This window comes from Primulina eburnea, chromosome 17, assembly GCF_022965805.1.
Source record: "Primulina eburnea isolate SZY01 chromosome 17, ASM2296580v1, whole genome shotgun sequence".
In the NCBI taxonomy this organism is placed as follows: Eukaryota; Viridiplantae; Streptophyta; class Magnoliopsida; order Lamiales; family Gesneriaceae; genus Primulina; species Primulina eburnea.
Genome location: NC_133117.1, coordinates 233,860 through 255,381, shown reverse-complemented (window position 1 = coordinate 255,381; position 21,522 = coordinate 233,860). Strand labels below are relative to the sequence as shown.

At 36.8% G+C, this 21,522-nt stretch overlaps 3 protein-coding genes across 3 annotated transcripts; 2 read left to right on the top strand and 1 right to left on the bottom strand.

The window, feature by feature from the left end:
• Nucleotides 1-1,279: 1,279 nt before the first annotated feature.
• On the bottom strand, nucleotides 1,280-8,858 carry LOC140818431 (probable protein S-acyltransferase 23). Its single transcript, XM_073178384.1, is given in 14 exon segments — nucleotides 1,280-1,622; nucleotides 2,274-2,422; nucleotides 2,886-2,964; nucleotides 3,616-3,714; nucleotides 3,840-3,917; nucleotides 4,030-4,084; nucleotides 4,911-5,010; nucleotides 5,088-5,226; nucleotides 5,737-5,787; nucleotides 5,789-5,901; nucleotides 7,081-7,160; nucleotides 7,412-7,524; nucleotides 8,137-8,277; nucleotides 8,569-8,858. Coding segments are annotated over 14 exon segments (1,632 nt in total). The 5' UTR covers nucleotides 8,815-8,858; the 3' UTR covers nucleotides 1,280-1,433.
• A 425-nt stretch (nucleotides 8,859-9,283) lies between these two features.
• LOC140818661 (pentatricopeptide repeat-containing protein At5g04780, mitochondrial) lies at nucleotides 9,284-11,479 on the top strand. The gene has a single exon (XM_073178702.1). It carries the CDS (start codon nucleotides 9,312-9,314, stop codon nucleotides 11,181-11,183), a length of 1,872 nt encoding a protein of 623 aa, XP_073034803.1. The 5' UTR covers nucleotides 9,284-9,311; the 3' UTR covers nucleotides 11,184-11,479.
• Nucleotides 11,480-12,211: 732 nt separating this feature from the next.
• On the top strand, nucleotides 12,212-20,221 carry LOC140818102 (beta-ureidopropionase). Its single transcript, XM_073177952.1, has 6 exons — nucleotides 12,212-12,484; nucleotides 12,831-12,938; nucleotides 18,391-18,579; nucleotides 18,661-18,888; nucleotides 18,971-19,195; nucleotides 19,629-20,221. Exons 1-6 carry the CDS (start codon nucleotides 12,356-12,358, stop codon nucleotides 19,998-20,000), a joined length of 1,251 nt encoding a protein of 416 aa, XP_073034053.1. The 5' UTR covers nucleotides 12,212-12,355; the 3' UTR covers nucleotides 20,001-20,221.
• Nucleotides 20,222-21,522: the final 1,301 nt, after the last annotated feature.

The window sequence follows — 21,522 nt, the reverse complement described above, 5'->3', positions numbered from 1 at the left end:
TGACAGTAATGATACAATTCAAATTTGCTATTTTAAATGTTAAATTTGGATCCTTATCCCAGCAAGGACAATTGTTATCTCCATAGTCGTGTCTTTTGTTGGCTTAAAACCTTGTAATCAGTTTTAAGGGCGAAAGTAATGTAAACGAATTAAATCGTTCGCGAGCTATTTGGAGCTCAGTTCGATACAAAACTCGTTTGAATTCGTTTGTTAATCATATCAAACCAAACTTGAGCTCAACAATTTAATCAAATCAAGCTCAAGTCTAAAAAAATTCGGCTCGTGAGCTTGCAAATATGTTCGTTAATAGGTTCGCGTGCTCGAGCTCTAGTTCAGCTCGTTTATGATAAACAAGCTTTTAAACAGTTGAGTTTGAACTTTTCGCGAGTTTAGTAATTTCAAAACAAATCGAGCTCGAATCTGATGATAAAAGCTCGGATCGAGCTCGAGCCTCTATCAATCTTAAACGAGTCAAGCTCAAACCTGATACTGTTTGATTTGATTTGGATTATTTACATCTCTAGGCGAACCATCCTAATTTGACTTTTGTTTATTTTACATAATTATCCTAGTTGACGCCAAGTATATTGAAAATCTTGAATATTTTCAGTTAAACTTCAATATGTGTAGTTATATGAATTGTAATTTGAATGACCCTTCTTCTCCAGCGGACAGATTACCCATGTCTATATATGATGAATTTATTTTTTTTAACCAAATGCGTGAATCATGGTGGTTTTTTTTTAAATGTATTAGATCAAAACACGAGCATTTCCTCCTTATTTGCATATCTATTTATTTGAATTTTGAAAGTTTCTTTAACTATGAACTTTATCAAACATTTAATTTGTATTTAAAATATTAAGATGTGAAAATACTCCTGTACCTGGAAATGTTTTGATCTCCATTCTCTAAAGTTTCAATTGATTATCGTTTTATTAGATATTTTAGTTCAATTAAAATCATATTTCTAAATTCCAGTACAATAATTTAAAATTTAATAACAAAATATTAATCTTTCTGAGATTTAAAATAAATCAAGTATCCATCAATTATCAGTATCCGACACGATTTTAGTAATTAATCTCTCGTCTAATACTCCCCCGAACGAAGGGATATATCATGTAATAGGGTGTCCACTCGAAGCCTCCAGGAATAACCAATAAATTGGGGAAAAAACAAGAAATATTTACCCGGAAAAACAAGAAAGGGAACGGGAGCAAATTCCTCAGACAGGGGGGAACCAATGAAGTGTAAGAGCGAGATATCTAACGAGTATCGGCATTCTAGTATTTGTGTGAATGTAGGAGTACTGAATACACAATAAATTCTGTCTGAGCTTTTGTGTAGTCATATACATAAAAGTATTTTTTTGTACCTTCTAATATCCAAAAACCAAAGGTTTCTACGTCATTAAGAAATATATACTATTACTACCTAGTAACCTGCTGTAGGGAAGGCCAAGCAACCTCATCATCGTTTGTGTAGCCATGTATGAGAAAATCTGAGCAATTCTTCCACCAACCATGATTATATGGGTTGCGAAACCGCCCATCCGGGCCACACAGATAACCATAGCGTATATCATTGGCTAATTCATTGGTGGTGATATTCCGAGCAATCTGTAAAAGCAAACATCAATGCTATCTATCATCTTTATTTTCACCCAAACCTTAGTTGGAGTCACCTTTTAAGACCCAATGAACAATGGAGACACAAATAGAATATCTTGCTATTGTGAAATGACAAACTTCAAAAGTTTTGATGTTCCACTTCTCTTTTGCAACAATGTGATATCTTTGGCTTTCATCGGGTGATTACTAAGATTCAAATGTTATGTCTAATACACAAACATCAAACCAATTTTAGCCAGCAACATGCTATATGTTGCAAACGAGGGAAGCAGGACCTACGGCACAATTTGTACCATTAAGGTATTTTAAAATTTGCATGTATTAACAAATTTATAACAATATGGAGCACTTGCAAAGGTAATTTTTCCGACTATAGAAATATATCTAGAAATAATAGTATAAAAGCAATATTCAATGTTACGACCTCCCAGACCATATAAATCCTGCTGTTTGGGGCAAAAAATAATTAATGGCCATCTATATGCAAGGACAGTAGGAGAGTAGACAGTTAGAAGCTGGCATCAACAACTTAACAACCACCAAGTGCAATTCTAAGGAGAGAGCCACAGTGTTACGAACAAAATCCACCACAAATTTTAGAACATCAAACGAAATAATCAACCAGAAGACAAATTTCACCTGTATAGACTGAAAAGATAGTAAAGTTGCAGAAGCAATTAAGATACTCGCATCCATGACCAAGAAAGCAATAATGCCTGGATTATTTAAAAGCACGGGCCTAATCCACGTTTCCCCAGTTTGCAAGAGTGGTACTGATGTCCAAATTCCTGTAGTTCGAAATCAGATATACATTTCAGAACATGGTCGGAGTTTGACCACGGTAAATCGCTTTCACTCTAATGTAGTCATTATTGTATAACATCAATCCCTACTTTTAGACCTAGTCTTGATTTGTTCCAAATAATCAATAGTGTGAGCACAAAATGCCCGTGAGCCAAGTTCGTGCCAGTCTTTTTGAGTCGTGCTAAGAAAGTAGGTGCATGCTACAAGTATTGGGTAAATAAACAAAGGCCCTCGTATAACACACTTGCCCACTCAGAAACTTTATCCATGCCTTTAAGTTAATCTAAAATAACTAAACTGTGGCAAAAATCTTTGACAACATTTTTAAAAAAATGCAACTCTGAGAGACTGAAACAAGACTTCATTGAAACTCTAGGGACTTTGTTATCAACTGTAGATTTTAAAACTTAAAACTTAAAATTAGTCGAAGTTAATCATCCAACATACTTTGTAGAGCAACTATTCCACCAGTCAATGCTGTCATAAACCCCATGCAGAGAAACACGAAAAAGTCCCGCTTATTCCTCTGCAAAGACAAAAATGAAATTGCAATGAAAATGAGAAACTTGTCAAACTCCCCACCATTATAGAAAACTACGAGAGTTGCACATGTTTAACATTATTATGAGTATTATTAGCTTTGGTCCACAGCTATAATCCATTTGTCACAGTATGAGAATTACTACACTCAATGTTGGCAATAGGTCAGACAGTGAGATTGATTGTCAGTTAACCAAATATTAAATAGGATGAGAAAGGGATACTTTCACGTAGGATAGAGCCTTTTGATGTATCACACTAACAATGAACAGTGAAAGACATTATTATGGCACAATGTTGTTTACTTGAGCTGTGGTTAATGGACTCCACTATACCTTCCAACCATAGGTTAATACTAGACTTGGGCTTCAGGAACATGGCTTTCTGTCCAATGAAGTCCCCTTATGACCACATTATTATGGCACAATGTTGTTTACTTGAGCTGTTGGTGAGAAGGCATAAGTCAAGAACTTTCAGATGTTATAAAGAATTTGACATCAAAGACAGGGCTTCAGTGTCACTCTTCATATCAGTGTTAAACAAAATGTGGTTCAGGCAAAAAAAAATATTTATATCCACATATCAGTGCATTTTTTAGGGAAAAAAAATCATCTTCCATGCATGAAACAATTTGTACCTTCCCCACACAATTTGAGATCCAGGGACAGTGATGGTCAAACTGCTCCACACAGCGCTTACATGTAGGACAATGCTTTGAGCGAACAGGCCTTATTATCTAAAATCAAAGGAAAAAACAATGGATTAACGAATTCATCAACCCCAAATGCATCAGAGAGATGTCAACTGCTTCTTAACTATCGGTATTGGGTATTAGCAGACAAAGCAACATCACGGATGAACCTTGCAAGTAGGACAAAGCTGAGACCAGTTCCCTGCCCATATAGAGCTGTCATTCAGATTAATGTTCAACAAAGGATCCTGCATGAGATACACAATTCATTAGTTCCAAACAGGTAGAAAAGTAACTAGTCTAGGAAAATCCAATGCAAACAATAGACCAAAAACCAACTTTAACAAAAGAGATACATACTTCTGATGAAATACACGGGGTTGCCTTTCCTGTTTTTACATAACCTGGATCTTTACTGCAGACAAATTAGAGAAAATTATCAACAAGCTAATGCAAAAGGACAAAGATGAGCCTCCTTCTCAGAAAACCATGAGTGAAAGCACAAGATGAATAATGTGAAAAACAATGTTCATTGCCTACGTTTAACATTCCATTGGGTGTTGGTAATATTTGGTATCAATTGTCAAATTAAAATTTCATTTCCCCTCAAAGTCTTAAGGATACATCTGTCCATACATGTAGTGCCATCTTTCTTCGAAAAAGACATTCAGAAAATCCATTCAATGAGCTACACACTGCTTGATGAAATACATAAAAAAAAATTAAAACATCACTAAAATAGAATGAAATTGTGGCATTTACTTGTTATTAGTACAGCAGATGAAAAATTACAATTAGGAAACACCCAATCACCCACATCATTCAGAAAATCAATTTAATGAGCTGCACACTGATTGATAATAGAACAAAATTGTGGCATTCACTTGTTAGTACAGTAGTTGAAAAATCACAACTGGGAAACACCCAATCATCCACATCATTGAGCCAGACACAAGACGCCAAAAGAATGAATTGGGACAAGATTGATAATATTAAGATCTTCAAATTGATCCAGCAATTATTAGGAAGAGGCAACATTAAATTATAAATCATACAATGCATGTACTGAATTTATGATTTACGAATGTTTTTCTAACCGTCAAATAATTACAAATAAAACATCACTAATTTATAAAGTTAAAATCATTTCTTTCACACACCTCACTAAATGTATAAAAATAAATGACAAGAAGCTCAATTAATTAAGACATATATCCTTCAAAATTATGGAAAAGCTCTACCTACTGCAGCGCACAAACATAAATAAAGAACCAACTGCTAGAGAAATCCCGCCCCAGCCCCAAAGTGCAACAAAAGCAGTAACCTTTGTGAGATTAGGAGCTAGCACGAGAGAACTTAAAAGTCAGCAAAGGAATTAAACCACACGATAAAAAGAAAAATATGTTACAGATACTCACCAAAAAGGACTGAGGTAATAAAGAGAATCACGTTAGCAACTATAGCAGAAAAGAGAACAGGTGCGTAACCAACTTCCCCTCTTTTTCCTGAACAAAGTCTGTCTTTCCCACGCTTGCTCAGTGCACTCCGTGCATTTGACTGCATCAGAAAGTTTTATGTTACGCTCGAAAAAATGGTAACTTATGAGAAATTATCCAGAGAAGGATACTGAAAAGCGAGATATAATTTTACTCCCACTGGTAATGTGGATATTTCCATGTATCCACAGTGTTAGTAGTTAAAATCCATCAAATTACCAATGTATTTCCTTCTAATTTTAAGCAGAAGTTCACCAAGCAGCACTCATATGTGCCTATAACTATGATAGAACCCGATAACTGTCCAGGTGCGGGTGCACAAAGTGGAACCAAGGTACAGCTGTTACCTCTCGTCAGCACAAGATTACCATGCACCACAAATATGAATTTCCCTTGGGAGAAAATAAGCAAGAAAATTGTTTGTAGCATTAGTCAATCTATCATCAATAACACACAATTAAATGGTTTGCACCAAATCTTGGAAAGCCTAAACCATAGGTATTATCTTTTGGGGGCATGTCCATGCTTTACAAAAAAAAAATCGATAATAATTACCATTGAAGTTACATACAAGGAAAATTGTGATTTGCAGATGACCTTTGTCAGAGGCAAGCTCCAGGGGGGGTGTTTCCTGCTTTGTCTTTTACCATTAATTCCTCCTTAGTTCCAGCATGTACAAGCACAGAACATGCCTCAACATTTCCTCTCAAAGCTGCCCAGTGCAGAGGTGTACAACCTAGTAAACATAAAACATTATTGACATTATCAAAATTGAAAATCAGATCCCGCTGCGAAGAATGAAATATTATGGTCACTAAGCACTCCCCATACCTCCTTCAAAACCTGTGTAGATCCATCCACGTGCAATTGTGCAAGTATCGTGCTACTAGGTTTCATAAATGCATGGTGATTAAACAAAAAAAGTAGATTATAATGCCAAAATAAACCCGTTATTCAAAACTCACTTTTAAAATCATTTATCCTCAATTACATTAATGTTCATATCCACTTATACGAACAGGCTTTAAGCACAAGAAATGTCCTAAGAGGTAAGATTAAGCTGCCAAGCTGGCAAACAGTTTTAACATATAACAATCGCCCATAACATCTATCTCACGCTCATATTTATCAAAGGCACATGGAGTGGAGCCTTGTGCACAAAGTGAAAGCGGAGACTGGCGCCTTATTAATAAGGCGAACCAGACATGATTTTTTATGATATGCATATATGAACTAAATTTATTACAATATCACATAGCACAAAATATGTATTTACAAAATATTAAGCAGTAATATAAATTAAATATTCATTAGTAAATAATTGGCATGAATAAAAAAAACCTTCATTGTCTCCTAGGAAGAATAACTTGACCCAACAACAGATTCAACAAACACACTACCTTTTGGACCATTTACCAAGAACTTGATCAATATCTTCTTTTTCTACCTATCAACCAATTAGTCATTAGAGTGCAAACAAAATTTCAAGATCTTCGTGGTCTTTCAAAAAATTTCAGCATGTACCACCAACTCCTGTTTCAAGTAAGTTATCTTCAAAATAAATCGGGAGCTTCATCCCAAAATAGCTTCAATTAGTGGCTCAAAGCTATCATATTTCACGGAATAAAGTGAAATATTTACACTGTTCATACATCTAGCAAATTTGTGCACCATATACTCCCTTATTTTCTTATTTTCATCAAATTTGCGCCACACAAAAGGCATGTTCTTTTTGAAAGGGCTACACCTAATGGCTAAGGGGCATGGGGGGATCATGGGCTGCATCTAATTGAGCCCAGTACCTAGGCGAACTAGGACCACACATATCATGAGTTTTACGCATTTGCAAATTCGCGTTTTTTTTGTTTCTCATTTTCTCTTTTATATAACTCTAAAATATCATTTTACTTTGTACCTTCTTTATCTTGTTTTCCCTGGAAAGCATCTCTAAATAGAAGCAATCTAATAGTATCAGCATATCCCCTGCATGCAGCCCTAGTCAGAAGAAGAGAAGAGAAGAGAAGTCAAACTGCGGTCAAGAGAAGTACAATCAATGCTTCACAACATATAATCAACAGCATTTACGCAAAAGATCATCAATAGTGAATTAATATAAAATTTCAAGTATGAGATGTGCCTTCTAAGGTACATTGTCAAATTCTACAAACGAAATAAATGAAAGGAATCAGCATAAACTCAATAACGAGAGTGGTCAAGTGTATTTACTGCCACACCATTTACCATACCAGTGAAGAGGGCTTCTTCCATCATTATCAGGTACATTAAAATCAGCATGATACTTGGCAATAATGTGATTCAAGAATGTTGTCTGCCCATATTGAGCAGCAACGTGAACTGCCTGCAATCAAATTCTTTAAGTATTTTACCAAATTCTGTTCAGCATCAACAATGACATTAACGTCAATAATCTATATCATATTATCATGGAATTTTTTAACGCCAAACCACAATATTTTATTATTCCAGTCGAGATAGATAGCAATAAGGTAAAACGCTCCAAAGCACACATGACAACAAGTGAATGAGGGATTAAAACCCTGATTGCTGTGAGGTGACAACCATGCCATAAATAATACACCATATAAACGCATGGTTGCATAATAACACCCAAACCAATAATATTTCCTAATCATTAACTTGTTACTTACAACTTTCTTTGCTAGGTGATACAATCTGCAAGATACATGAGTCTGTATTATTTTTTCATCTCTTCTAATTCACTTAACATAATGAAACAGCTCACAACCATGAATCATTAATACAAACTAGGTAATATACAAACAGGAAACAAAATAATCCAATCCTCCACACAATCTTCAGCATCATGTCCATGTTTTTCTTTTCAGTAACATTAATACAGGAATAAAGTAAAAAAATGGCATATAATATCAATCCTTTTGTCACAAAAATATGAGACGAAAACTTCAACAAGATACTGTAGAGAAATTACCCGGTAACCATTAATATCATCAGCCTCGACACTTGCCCGATTTTGCATCAACACATCAGCCGCAGCAATAGAAGCTCGAACAGCGGCCCAATGCAATGCTGTCAGCTTGGTGTTATCCTTGGCATTCACATTTCCACCATGCTAAAATAAATGAACTAACGAATATCAGGGCTTAGTACCATCCCAATATTAACTTTGCTAATAATAATGTTGCCTTCCAACAGGCCTGATGGCCGTCAATCCGTTACTAGTTTTCGATGAATCGACTATAATCTGAAAGCTTGAGCTATATATCATGGAACTAATAATAACATCTATGATAAAGTCTCGTATGTTCGGGACTTTAAAGAGATTTTTTATAAACGACCACGACCAGATATAAACAAATCAAGAGTAATCGAACAAAAGTAGCTGAAAAGATAAACATATTACTTCAATGATGTACTGAGCAATATCCGCAAAATTGTTGAGAGCAGCCCACTGCAGGGGAAAGTAGCCGTTTCCGTCGGGTTGAGAGACCGAAAGTCCGTCGTTCTCGACGAATTTCCGGAGCTTGAAGAAGTCTCCGTATGCTGAAGCTGAGAAAACGTCGATGATGTCGACTTCCTGGTCAGTGTTTCCTTCGGATGTTTTTTGTTCGTTGCCGACGGTGACGACTTCGATTTCTGATGAAGCCATCAGCAATAAGGGAAAGGCATACGTGGCATCAAATAGGGTGATTGAACTTTAAACATGTGACACATTTAAATTTGTAAAAAAATATAAAAAAATTTAACAAAAATAATTAGAAACTTTAAAAATATATATGTAACATTATGACAATATTTATAACTTCTTACCATTACTTTAGCAAAATAATATAATGTGAAAGGTAATTATTCCAAGAAATCTATCTTGATTAAAATCATACATATTTATCCATAAAATTAACATTGTTTATTAGAGGTGAGACGATATTTAAAATATTTGGAGCATCAGGTATCGGATATACTATTCTATCACATATAAATAAGTGAGTGTCATCTCAGCAGTATTCACATATGTGCTCGTAGTATACGAACAATATATGAAACTATATATATGACTATATTAAGTGAGTGTCATCTCACACACATGACTGTATTAATCTTGATGTACACCGCTTGTGTAATCTAATTAATTTTGCTTTCTTTCTTATGAACGCCTTATGTTTGATCAACAAGCCTTGCTCAAGATTTAATCTAAAATTTCACGTATACATTTCATCTATTGCCTCTTCTAAACTTGAGCCTTCAGTCCAAGAAGAGTACCATGTTGGAATTTGTACGAAATCCAACTTTGTTGATATCCTGCAAAACTTTATAAAAAAATGTGCGAAGCAGAGAATAATTCTTCAAGGCAAAGCTTGTCATGCTCAGGTTGTGCACTTCGGCTTGCAAGCAGACACTTGGACCTCGAACATGCTTGTTAACATGTACTCTAAGTGCGGCGATGTGGGTTACTCACGGAAAGCGTTCGATGAAATGCGTAATAGAAGTGTGGTTTCTTGGAACACTATTATTGGGTCGTATACACAAAATGGTAACGGAGAAGAGGCTCTGAAACTCTTTTTGAGGATGTTGAGAGAAATTTCTGAGTTCAGCGAGTTTGCTTTGTCAAGTGTTCTCTGCGCCTGTGCGGCAAACCTTTTAGTGTTTGAAAGCAAGGAATTGCATGCCCTTTCAGTCAAGGTGTCCATGTTATCGAACACATTTGTGAGTACTGCTTTGCTCGATGTTTATGCCAAGTGTCATTTAATTGGTGATGCTTTTCAGTTATTTGAATTGATGCCTGAAAAAAGTGATGTGACTTGGAGTTCAATGATGGCTGGGTTTGTACACAACGAGCTTCATGAAGAGGCTTTTAGTTTGTTTCAAAGGGTACAAAGGTCCGGTGTAGAATTTAATATGTTCATCATTTCATCGGTTCTTAGTGCTTGTGCTGCCTTGGCTGCATTAATAGAAGGGAGGCAAGTACATACGGTAGCATGTAAATCCGGTTTTTGGACAAATGTATACATTTCATCTGCTCTTATAGATGTATATGCTAAATGTGGAAGCATTAAAGAATCTCACCTTGTGTTTGTTAACACAGAAGAGAAAAGTGTTGTGCTATGGAACACAATGATTTCGGGGTTTGCTCGACATGCTAGATCTTTAGAGGCAATGATATTATTCGAGAAAATGCAGCAGACGCTTTTGTGCCCGAATGATGTAACATATGTCTCTATGTTATCTGCCTGTGCGCATATGGGTCTGGATGACAAGGGGCGCAAATATTTTGACATGCTGAAAAAAGATCATAACTTGACACCCAATGTGTTTCACTTCTCATGTATGGTTGATATCCTAGGTAGGACGGGACATCTCCAAGAAGCTAAGGATTTGATCGAAAAAATGCCGCTCGAGGCAACAGCCTCCATGTGGGGCTCTCTTTTAGCGTCTTGTCGGGTTTACCGGGCTGTTGAGATTGCGGAGATTGCTGCAAAGAAATTGTTTCAGATAGAACCAAATAACGCAGGGAATCATGTAATTCTCTCCAACATATATGCTGCAAATGGGAAATGGCAGGACGTTGCATCTGCAAGGAAGCTTCTGAAAAGTAGTGACGCTAAGAAGGAGAGAGGTAAGAGTTGGATTGAAATTAAGGACAAAGTTCACTCATTCATGGCAGGGGAGAGTACTCATCCAAGAATTTCGGAGATTCACTCAAGGCTGGATAGTTTTCTTGAAGATGTGGAGAAACGGGGTTTCAAAGGTCGTGTCGAACTTGAACTGCATGATGTCGAAGATGACTGCAAAAGGGAACTACTGAAACACCATAGCGAGAAGCTAGCCTTTATTTTTGGGCTAATGTGCTTACCTCCAAATGTACCTATAAGAATCATGAAGAACCTTAGGATCTGTGGGGATTGTCACGAGTTTATGAAGGTTGCCTCCAGTGTGACGAATCGGGAGATTATTGTCCGGGATAACAATCGGTTTCACCATTATAGAGATGGATATTGCTCATGTGGAGAATTTTGGTAGCAGCATGTTTGCTATACAAATCTTGTCATGTATTTCTTTTTCATGCTTAGTCGCAAGAATGTCGGGTTTACATTTTGGTGACTCGATTATGGCAGCATGGAAGATTAGAACATTGAGGACTCTCTCTTTTGTGTGATCAACGAGGGAGACTTCTCTAGTTTTTGAAACCCAAATGAAGCAAAGAGAGAGCAAAACGATAATTTTTTTTTTGTTTCAGTTCCTTAAAAATCAAGGGCTGAAATGGAATATGTAAAGCAATTCATTTCTAGTATTTTCCTCATCATGTTTTCCAATCATCAGCGATGCCCCATATGTTGAGCCTTGCAGAGATCATATAGAACTTAATGCTGCAGTTTGAGGGTTCTTCGACTTGTTTAGGCAAGAATATCTTTTTCAAAATAAATAAATAATTTTCAAGTGGTTGTTCGTAAAGAAAATAAATTTTATGAAGGCGAATTTTTTTTTTCAAAATAAATAATTAATTCTCAAGTAGGTTTAAAAAAATTAATTTTATGAAATAATTTATATTTAAAATGAAACATATATATATATATATATATATATATATATATATATGCAAAAATTTATGTGAGATGGTCTCACAGGTCGTATTTTGTGAGATAAATATTTTATTTGAGTTATCCATAAAAAAAAATATTACTTTTTATGCTAAAATTATTATTTTTTATTGTGAATATTGGTAAGATTGACGTGTCTTACAGATAAAGATTCGTGAGACTGTCTTACGAGAGACCTACTCATATATATATGAGTGAGTCTCATGTGAGACCGTTTCACGGATCTTAATCCGTGAGACGGGTCAACCCTATTCAAATTCAAAATAAAAAGCAATACTCTTAGAATAAAAAGTAATACTTTTTCATAGATGACTCAAATAAGAGATCCGTCTCACGAATACGACTCGTGAGACCGTCTCACACAAATTTTTGCCATGTATATATTATATACACGGTGAGTGTTCTTTGTTTCTTAAGGTAAAAAATACCCATCGATACATCTAAAAAACGAACAATTCGTTTAACCCGATCCTTATTTCGGGGGTGTGTAACAAATCCATTCTGTTTAATTGTATTTGTCATCAGAATCCTTTTCGTCCCTGATTTTCACGTCAAAATTTCTCCTTCACATCGGTTCGGTTTGAACGAAAAAAAATGGAGAGGAAGGAAGAAGAAATTGTTGCAGGAGATAGAAACTCTGAGATCCCGAAAGATGGTTCCATTTGTGGGTTCGATTCCCTTCACCGGCTACTCCAATCTTCCCTCAGTCCCCAACTTTTCCAGGTTAAGCTCTCACCCACTTTTCGTTTAAAGCGCTTTTTTATAGTTTCTTTGATCGTTAATCCATAAATTTGTAATCTTTAATGGTGGTTCAGTTTGTTGTACCCGATCATGCACATGATGTTAGAACTGAGACTGACCATATATAATTAAAGGCCTAGAAATTATAGGGATTTCAATTTGAGCTATGTAAGTAATTTTTTTTTTTTTTGTACTTTTTAATAAACATCAATAAATGGGCTCACCTCATCTTTTAAAATTTTATTTCAATTCTTTTTGTTTGTGGGATTGATATTTATGCTGATTATTGACGGTAAACCTCACTGTTGTCATCTTCGGTGGGTATCAGGAAGTCAGCCGCATATTACTTGGGCTCAACTGTGGAAGAGCCCTTTCTACTATGACTATCGCCGAACCAGCAAAGTCTCTTTCTTCGAAACATGATTTTGATCTTCAGGTAAATGATGTTAATAGTTACCAAGTCTTCCTTTTCGGAGTTGTATGCTATTTTGAAATTGTTAGTGAAATTTGATTTACATCTATGTTAGTGAAATTTGATTTACATCTATCTATCTCCAAGAACTGGTTTTGCTGTTGGTCATAAGACCTGCTGATTTTTATGAACTAATGTGGATTTTCATGTGTGTGAGTATTTATGAAAGCAATGATGTAGTGAGAAAATAGCATCTTTTTAAGGGAATTATTGTGAATCGCACCAACTGATAAAAGGTACTGGTTATAAAATTTATCAAGAAAATCTAGAAGAGCTAACAAGAATGCAAAACACATGTTGCTTCTTTAGATTGTTGGCCTTTTTAAGATTTCCAGTTCCTTTTAAACGTATCGAGGAAATTATTTACTTGCTAATCTTTTTTTATTTTCTATGTCGGAGATTGAATTTCGTGTAAGTTTTAGGGAATAAAAACATTCTATTCCATTGAATATCAAACGTAGCATAAATAATACATTTGAGAAAGGATAAAACCTAACTACTAGCAAAGAACCAGGGATAAACCCGATAAACCCAACAACTAACAATTTAAAGAAAAGATAAGATAGGGACTAAAGATAAGATAAGGAAGAAGAAATAGAGTTCAAATAAACTCCTATCCTAACACTCCCCCTCAAGTTGGTGCATAAATGTCTATCATGCCCAACTTGCTTATACAACTCTCAAACATTGGCTTAAACAACCCCTTGGTGAAGATATCCGCGGTTTGCTCGGTTGATAAGACATACGGAGTACAGACCAGCCCATTATCTAGCTTCTGTTTTATGAAGTGTCGGTCCACTTCAATGTGTTTAGTCCGATCATGCTGGACTGGATTATGAGCTATGCTAATCGCTGCCTTATTGTCACAATACAGTCTAATTGGAAGAGTAGCCTCAATCCTCAGGTCCTGTAACACTCGATGGACCCAAATAGCTTCACATATCCCATTAGCCATAGCTCTAAACTCGGCCTCGGCACTGCTACGCGCTACAACATTCTGTTTCTTACTCCTCCATGTGACAAGGTTCCCCCACAAGAAAGTACAGTAGCCCGAAGTTGATTTCCTGTCGGAGATGGATCCAGCCCAATCAGCATCTGTATAAGCCTCCAACTTCTTGCTCTCACTCTTTTTGAACCATAAGCCCTTCCCTGGGCACCCTTTTAGGTACCTTAGGATTCTGTTAACAGCTTCATGATGGTCTCTAGATGGAGCGTGCATAAACTGGCTTACCAGGCTCACAGCAAATGCTATGTCTGGCCGAGTGTGAGATAGATAAATCAATTTACCTACAAGTCTCTGATACTGATGCATATCTGCGGCATTCTTAGTGGTGGTCTCCCCGAGTTTTTTATTTGCATCTATTGGAGTCTCAGCTGGTTTACAATCACTCATGCCTGTCTCTTTTAGCAAATCCATGATGTATTTGCGTTGAGAAACAGCCAGCCCCTTGCTTGACCGAGCAAACTCCATAGCTAGAAAATACCGAAGACCACCTAGATCTTTGATCTCGAATTCCTTCGATAGTTTCTCCTTCAACGAACTCATCTCTTCAATATCATCACCTGTGAGGATAATGTCATCCACATAAACAATCAAAACCGAGACTTTCGATCCCGAGAACTTTGTGAACAAGGTGTGATCGGATTGCCCCTGCACATAGCCTTGTTTCAACACAAATTTGGTAAATCTTTCAAACCAGGCTCTTGGGGATTGCTTTAGGCCGTATAGAGCCTTCTTCAATCTACATACTTTCTTACCACATGTACCTTCAAATCCAGGAGGAGGATCCATGAACACTTCCTCCGCTAACACTCCATTTAGGAAAGCGTTTTTCACGTCAAGTTGTTGAAGAGGCCAGTCCAGATTTACAGCAATGGACAGCAGCACCTGGATAGTGTTCATCATCGCAACGGGTGCAAAGGTCTCCGAGTAATCGATGCCGTATGTTTGTGTGAAGCCCTTGGCCACAAGGCGTGCCTTGTATCTTTCAAGTGTCCCCATTGCATTAAATTTCGGTGTAAAAACCCATTTACACCCAACGGTAGACTTCCCCACAGGCAGCTCCTCAAAAACCCAAGTCTGATTTTTCTCAAGTGCACCAAGTTCCTCGTGTACAGCTTTCTTCCATTCAGGACTTTCTAAGGCTTCTTGAATATCTCGTGGTATATGGACAGAGGAGATATTACCTGAAAAACTGGAGAATTGTGGAGACAGTCTAGAATAGGAGACAAAGTTTGATATAGGGTATTTGGCACATGATCTTCTTTCTTTTCGTATAGCAATTGGGAGATCCAGAGGGGTAGGGGACTTACCTTCAGAAGATGGCTCTGAGTTGGACTCATGGTCAAGTTGAGATATGATGTCTCTCCCTTCTTGATGTGGAGCTCTTCGCTGGTAGACATGCTCATAGAATTCTCCTCTTTGAGTACTACCTTTATCAATTGGTGAAGATTGAGGAATACTTGGGCTAGTAGGGAAAGAATTTTTATTATGCAAAATTTTTGAATGGTCCACATTTAAGTGGTCAATGTTTCCCCCAATTTCAGGACTTGCTGGTACTACAATCGAGTCCTCATATAATCCAGGGATGGTTTCTTTATTCTTGGAAGTTAATTCAACAGAAATATTAGGATCTTTAGTATTTTCATTTATGCTCTGATTGTTAGAGACCGAAAGGGGCGATAAAAAACCTAAACCATCATCTTCACTAGTCCTTATCTCCCCCTGAAGATGAGTCCCAAAAAACGGAATTTCTTCAAAAAACGAAACATCACAAGGTACATATAGTTTTTTTGAAGTTGGATCAAGACATTTGTAACCTTTTTGATTGGAACCATAGCCAATAAAAACACATTTTTTAGCCCTAGGATCTAATTTACCCATGTTTCGATCTAGGTTTCTCACAAAAAGAGTACATCCAAACATACGTAAAGGTAGAGAAGAAGAGAACAATTTCGAGTTTGGAAAAATGTCTTTGAGAATACCTAGAGGAGTTTTAAAGTTGAGGATTTTAGATGGTAATCTATTAATTAAGTAGACTGCTGTTAGAACTGCTTCGCTCCACAAATATTTCGGGACCTGATTAGAGAACATAAGTGCTCTGGTGACTTCTAATATGTGCCTATTTTTTCTCTCAGCCACACCATTCTGTTGTGGAGTATTAGTGCAAGAGCTCTGTTGGATGATACCGTGCTCTTTAAAATATTTGCCTAAGGTTTCTTTAAAATATTCCCCTCCATTGTCATTTCTTATTATTTGGATACTTGTTTGAAATTGATTGACAATCATGTTGTGAAAGATTTTAAACATTTGTTCTACTTCAGATTTCTCTTTCAATAGAAAAACCCAACAAGCACGTGTGTGATCATCTATGAACGTGACAAACCATTTTTTTCCAAGAAGACCTGTAACACTAGAGGGACCCCAAACATCACTATGGATTAGTGAGAAGGGTCTACTAGGTTGATACATTTTTGGTTGATACATAGATCTATGATGCTTAGCGAGAGCACAAATTTCACATTTAAACAATGAAGGATTTTTATTCAGAAACAACTTAGGAAACAATTTTTGCAAATAAAAGAAACTAGGGTGTCCTAAACGGTAATGCCATAAATAAACTTCATTATTCAGATCAATAGAGGTAGTCTCCAAACCAGAGAATGCTTGAGCAACTTTACAAGAGTCGATTTCCTCATCAAGAAAGTAGAGTCCACCATATTCCCTAGCATTGCCAATCATCTTCCCCGAGTCCACCTCCTGAAAAATACAATGAGACTTAGAGAATTTAGCTTGACATTTAAGGTCTTGAGTTAGTTTGCTAACAGATATAAGATTACAAGACAATTTAGGAACATGGAGGACATTTGAAAGGGTAATAGATGGTGTGAGTTTGATTTCTCCTATCCCTGCAATCGGGTTGAAGGATCCATCAGCAATCCTCACTCTTCTATTACCTGCACACGGTTTGTAAGTGGAGAAAAAAGGAGACGAACCAGTCATGTGATCAGTTGCACCTGAATCTATGATCCAGGTACATTTGGGTTTAGGACACATGAGAGAAACAATAGGACGTTTACCATTTTGAGTGATAGAACAGTTTGTGGAGGAAGGGGCTGGATTTGAGGTTCGAAGTAACCTAACAAGTTTGTCTACTTGGTCCTGAGTGAATGGAAGCTGTCCAGAGGTGATTGGAGTTCCTTGAGAGGCCTCAGTCATGGTTTGTAGCGCCCTTTCCTTCTCAGATCGTTTCTTCCAACCAGGTGGTTTTCCGTGAAGCTTCCAGCAAGTTTCTCGAGTATGCCAGGATTTCTGGCAGTGGTCACACCAGGGCTTCTTCTTCTTATCAGTATTCGGAGTTGAGTCTGAGTCCCGAGATACCAAGGCTGAGTTATCACTTATCGGGCCAATATTGTTCTCGGCCTGGTTATGCATCACCTTCTTCCTGCTCTCTTCTTGACGAATTTCAGAGAAAACTTCTCTGATCGACGGAAGTGGTTTTCTTCCAAGTATTCGTCCTTTAACTTCATCGAGATTTTGATTCATTCCAGCCAGAAACATATAGACCCGATCATTCTCCTCCCTCTTCTTTTGTCTCGCATAGTCATCCTTGCTGGCCCAGACATCATCATAGTGTTGATCCAGCTCCTGCCACAAAGCCGCCATTTCATTATAGTAAATGGTTACCTCACGGTCACCTTGTTTCAGATTCCAAAGCCTTGCCTTCAACTCAAATATCTGAGATGAATTCTCGGAGTCTGAGTATGTCTCTTTTACAGAGTCCCATACATCTTTCGCGGTCTTCATGAACATATGGGGTCTGGCGATTGAGATGTCCATGGAGTTGAGAAGCCATGCCATCACAAGAGAATTTTCTGATCTCCATGTTTTGTATGTTGGCTCTGTCTCAGCCGGTTTCTCTGCTTCTCCAGTCAAATACCCCAGTTTTCCACGTCCATCAATTGCAAGCTTGACGGACTGTGACCACTCCAAGAAGTTCTGCCCATTTAGGCGATGGACAGTAATTTGAATCGAGGTGGATGTCATGTCGTGAGGCAAGGATGAGGCAGAAATTCCCGATGTTGCCTCTGATTCAGAGGTTAGCCCAAACGAGCCAAAATTTATTCCGTTGTTGGCGGCCATGAGAGGTTAACGTAACCTGGCTCTGATACCATGTAAGTTTTAGGGAATAAAAACATTCTATTCCATTGAATATCAAACGTAGCATAAATAATACATTTGAGAAAGGATAAAACCTAACTACTAGCAAAGAACCAGGGATAAACCCGATAAACCCAACAACTAACAATTTAAAGAAAAGATAAGATAGGGACTAAAGATAAGATAAGGAAGAAGAAATAGAGTTCAAATAAACTCCTATCCTAACATTTCGCTTCTGTTTTTTTTCCCATCTAGGCTTTCTCATTTCGCGCCGAAAAAGAATCTCTGAGACAACCTTGCGATGTGAAGGTGGGTCTTATTCAGAACTCTGTAGCTCTTCCGACAACGGCACCCCTTTTGGACCAGAAAAAAGCCATATTTCGGAAATTGACGCCAATTATTGAAGCTGCTGGCACCTCAGGAGTCAATATATTATGCTTACAGGTAGTTGTCCCTTCTATTGAATAATTTGTCGCTGTTAGGCTTTTATCAAAACATCGTCAGCTAAATATTGTGCATGTTCAGGAGGCTTGGATGATGCCATTTGCATTTTGCACTCGTGAGAAGAAATGGTGTGAATTTGCAGAGCCGATTGATGGAGATTCAACACAATTTCTTGTGGAATTTGCACGGAAGTACAATATGGTCATAATAAGTCCCATTCTTGAGAGGGATGTGAAACATGGGGAGACACTATGGAATACTGCTGTAATAATTGGAAATCACGGAAACATAATTGGAAAGCATAGGAAGGTACATGAGCATCAACCAAGTTTTGAATAGAATTTACCTGACACATACCATATTTCCAAGCGTAATTGTATGGCATTTGCAGAATCACATACCTAGAGTTGGGGACTTCAATGAAAGTACGTATTATATGGAAGGAAATACCGGCCATCCTGTATTTGAGACTGCTTTTGGAAAGATTGCAGTTAATATATGTTATGGAAGACATCATCCTCTGAATTGGCTAGCTTTCGGCTTGAATGGTGCTGAGATAGTTTTTAACCCTTCGGCAACTGTTGGCGAACTGAGTGAACCAATGTGGCCTGTTGAGGTACCCTTTCATTATTTCTCTTGTTTTCCTTTATTGTTTCAATGAATCATTAACTTCTTATCTCTATTGACGAGTTTTGCATGAAAAACAATTTACTTTGTGTTTGGTTGTTTTTAAAATCATGTTTTCCATCTCTGAAAATAAAATCCGACGGACATATATGCTCCAGTACGAATCATCAAAAACATATTTATATTGCATTTTCACATCTCTCGACGTGATTTTATTTTTAATTAAATTTGTATGGTTCTACTTCTATGGCATCACTAACCAAACACATTGTTATATTGATGATATATTTGCCAATGTTTCTCTGAACCTCCATGTTTTGTAAATCTCCTCTTCGAATAAGTTCTGCTGGAGAAAAATGATCCAGGCAGCACTCGTGTGATCTAGCTTGTTTTCATCGCAAGCTACGAACTTGAATTTTCAGGCTCGTAATGCGGCAATAGCGAATAGCTACTTCGTTTGTTCAATCAATCGTGTTGGGACCGAGGTCTTTCCCAATCCGTTCACTTCAGGAGATGGAAAACCGCAGCATTCAGATTTTGGCCATTTCTATGGCTCCAGCTACGTTTCAGCACCCGATGCCTCATGCACCCCATCTCTATCCCGTAACAGAGATGGGTTACTGATATCAGACATGGATCTCAACCTTTGTAGGCAACTCAAAGACAAGTGGGGATTTCGCATGACTGCTCGATATGAACTGTATGCAGATTTGCTCGATCGATATTTAAAGCCTGAATTCGAACCTCAGGTCATTCCTGATCCCCTGTTAAATAAAAAAATAATCTCGGAGTAAAGGTCGTCACGAGGTCCGAGTGTTGCATCCTCAACTCTACGGGAGCAATTGCCTGGGTGGTTGTAAATAACATTTTTGTATTTGAACTGATGTTTTGGGAAAATCCCATTACTCCAAGTGAATCCTCTTTCTTCATTATGACAACCCGGCCTAGCTTCAGGTTGTGTATGGATGTGGTACCACGTTTATTCAGACCAGGATAAATTTATCTGCTTACGAATCTGGACTGAAATGTTCATCATCCTTAAAAATAACAAAAATCGAGGTTCGATTCGGCTTGGTTTGTATAGTCACTTTAAAACTTTTGTTCAAATAATTTTTTTGAATATTTTTAAAACATAATTTAAATTTTCTAAACTAACTATTGTGAATAGACAAATATCATTATGGATATAGATATTAAACAATTTAACATTATTTTCTCTGAAAAAATAAAATAAAAAAATCTTAAGATGAAATAGATTTTTTAAAAAAACTTCACCATCATCCGCTATTACGCCTAAAAATGAGCTATTTAGCTTCGATGGCCATTCAACTTCAATTTAAATAATTGAAAAAATTAAAATTTATAAAAGTAAGATGGATTTTCATAATACTAATGATATTTATATACAATTAAAAATATTATATAATTATACAATCGGTAATATTTTTAATCAAAATTTTGAACCAAAACAATTATTTCGATCTGATTAATTTTAAAACCAATCGAGTTTGGGGCTAGATGATGATAAAAGGAAGACTCTTCGACCACATCGAAAGATTGGTGAAAGAGGTATCGCAAAGTTTGGGGCTCGATGACGGTGAAATGGAGGAAACATTGAATTTGACATCGAGTTTTTAGCTTTTCAGCGCAAATTTGTATCTGTTATGTATGCAACACGAACAGCTAAGATTTCAGAAGCGACAATCTTTTGGAATTATATAGTTGATGAGTTTCTAGGAAGAAGAGAGAGAATGATAGTTATCTCTGGCGGTTAGAACAAGGGCAAAATGAAAAATATAATAAAAAACAAAAATTTGTGTGAGATAGTTTCAATTCACGGGTCGTATTTTGTGAGACGGATCTTTTATTTGAATCATCTATGAAAAAGTATTACTTTTTATGCTAAGAGTATTATTTTTTATTGTGAATATCAGTAGGGTTGACCCGTCTCACAGATAAAGATTCGTGAGATCGTTTCACAAAAGACATACTCATTAATAAATGGGTCTAATCCCTAATAATTAAAACATTAAACATAATTTTTTTTATTATTACTTGTTATTATGAACCCGCCTATTCTCCATCTAGGCGGGTTAGATGCTATGCGCTGGTCTAGGACTCGACGAATGCCAATAGCGAATTTTAGAACTTGATAATAAATATATAGAATTTTGCTGATCTGATTGATGGACTGATGTGTATGCTAGTGATATATGATATTAATGTATACAATGCACCGTTGTGTACATGTTAAATCGTTTTTTCTCACTAGTACCTTTGTTAAAAAATATCGATATTTAAAAGACAATTTAAAAT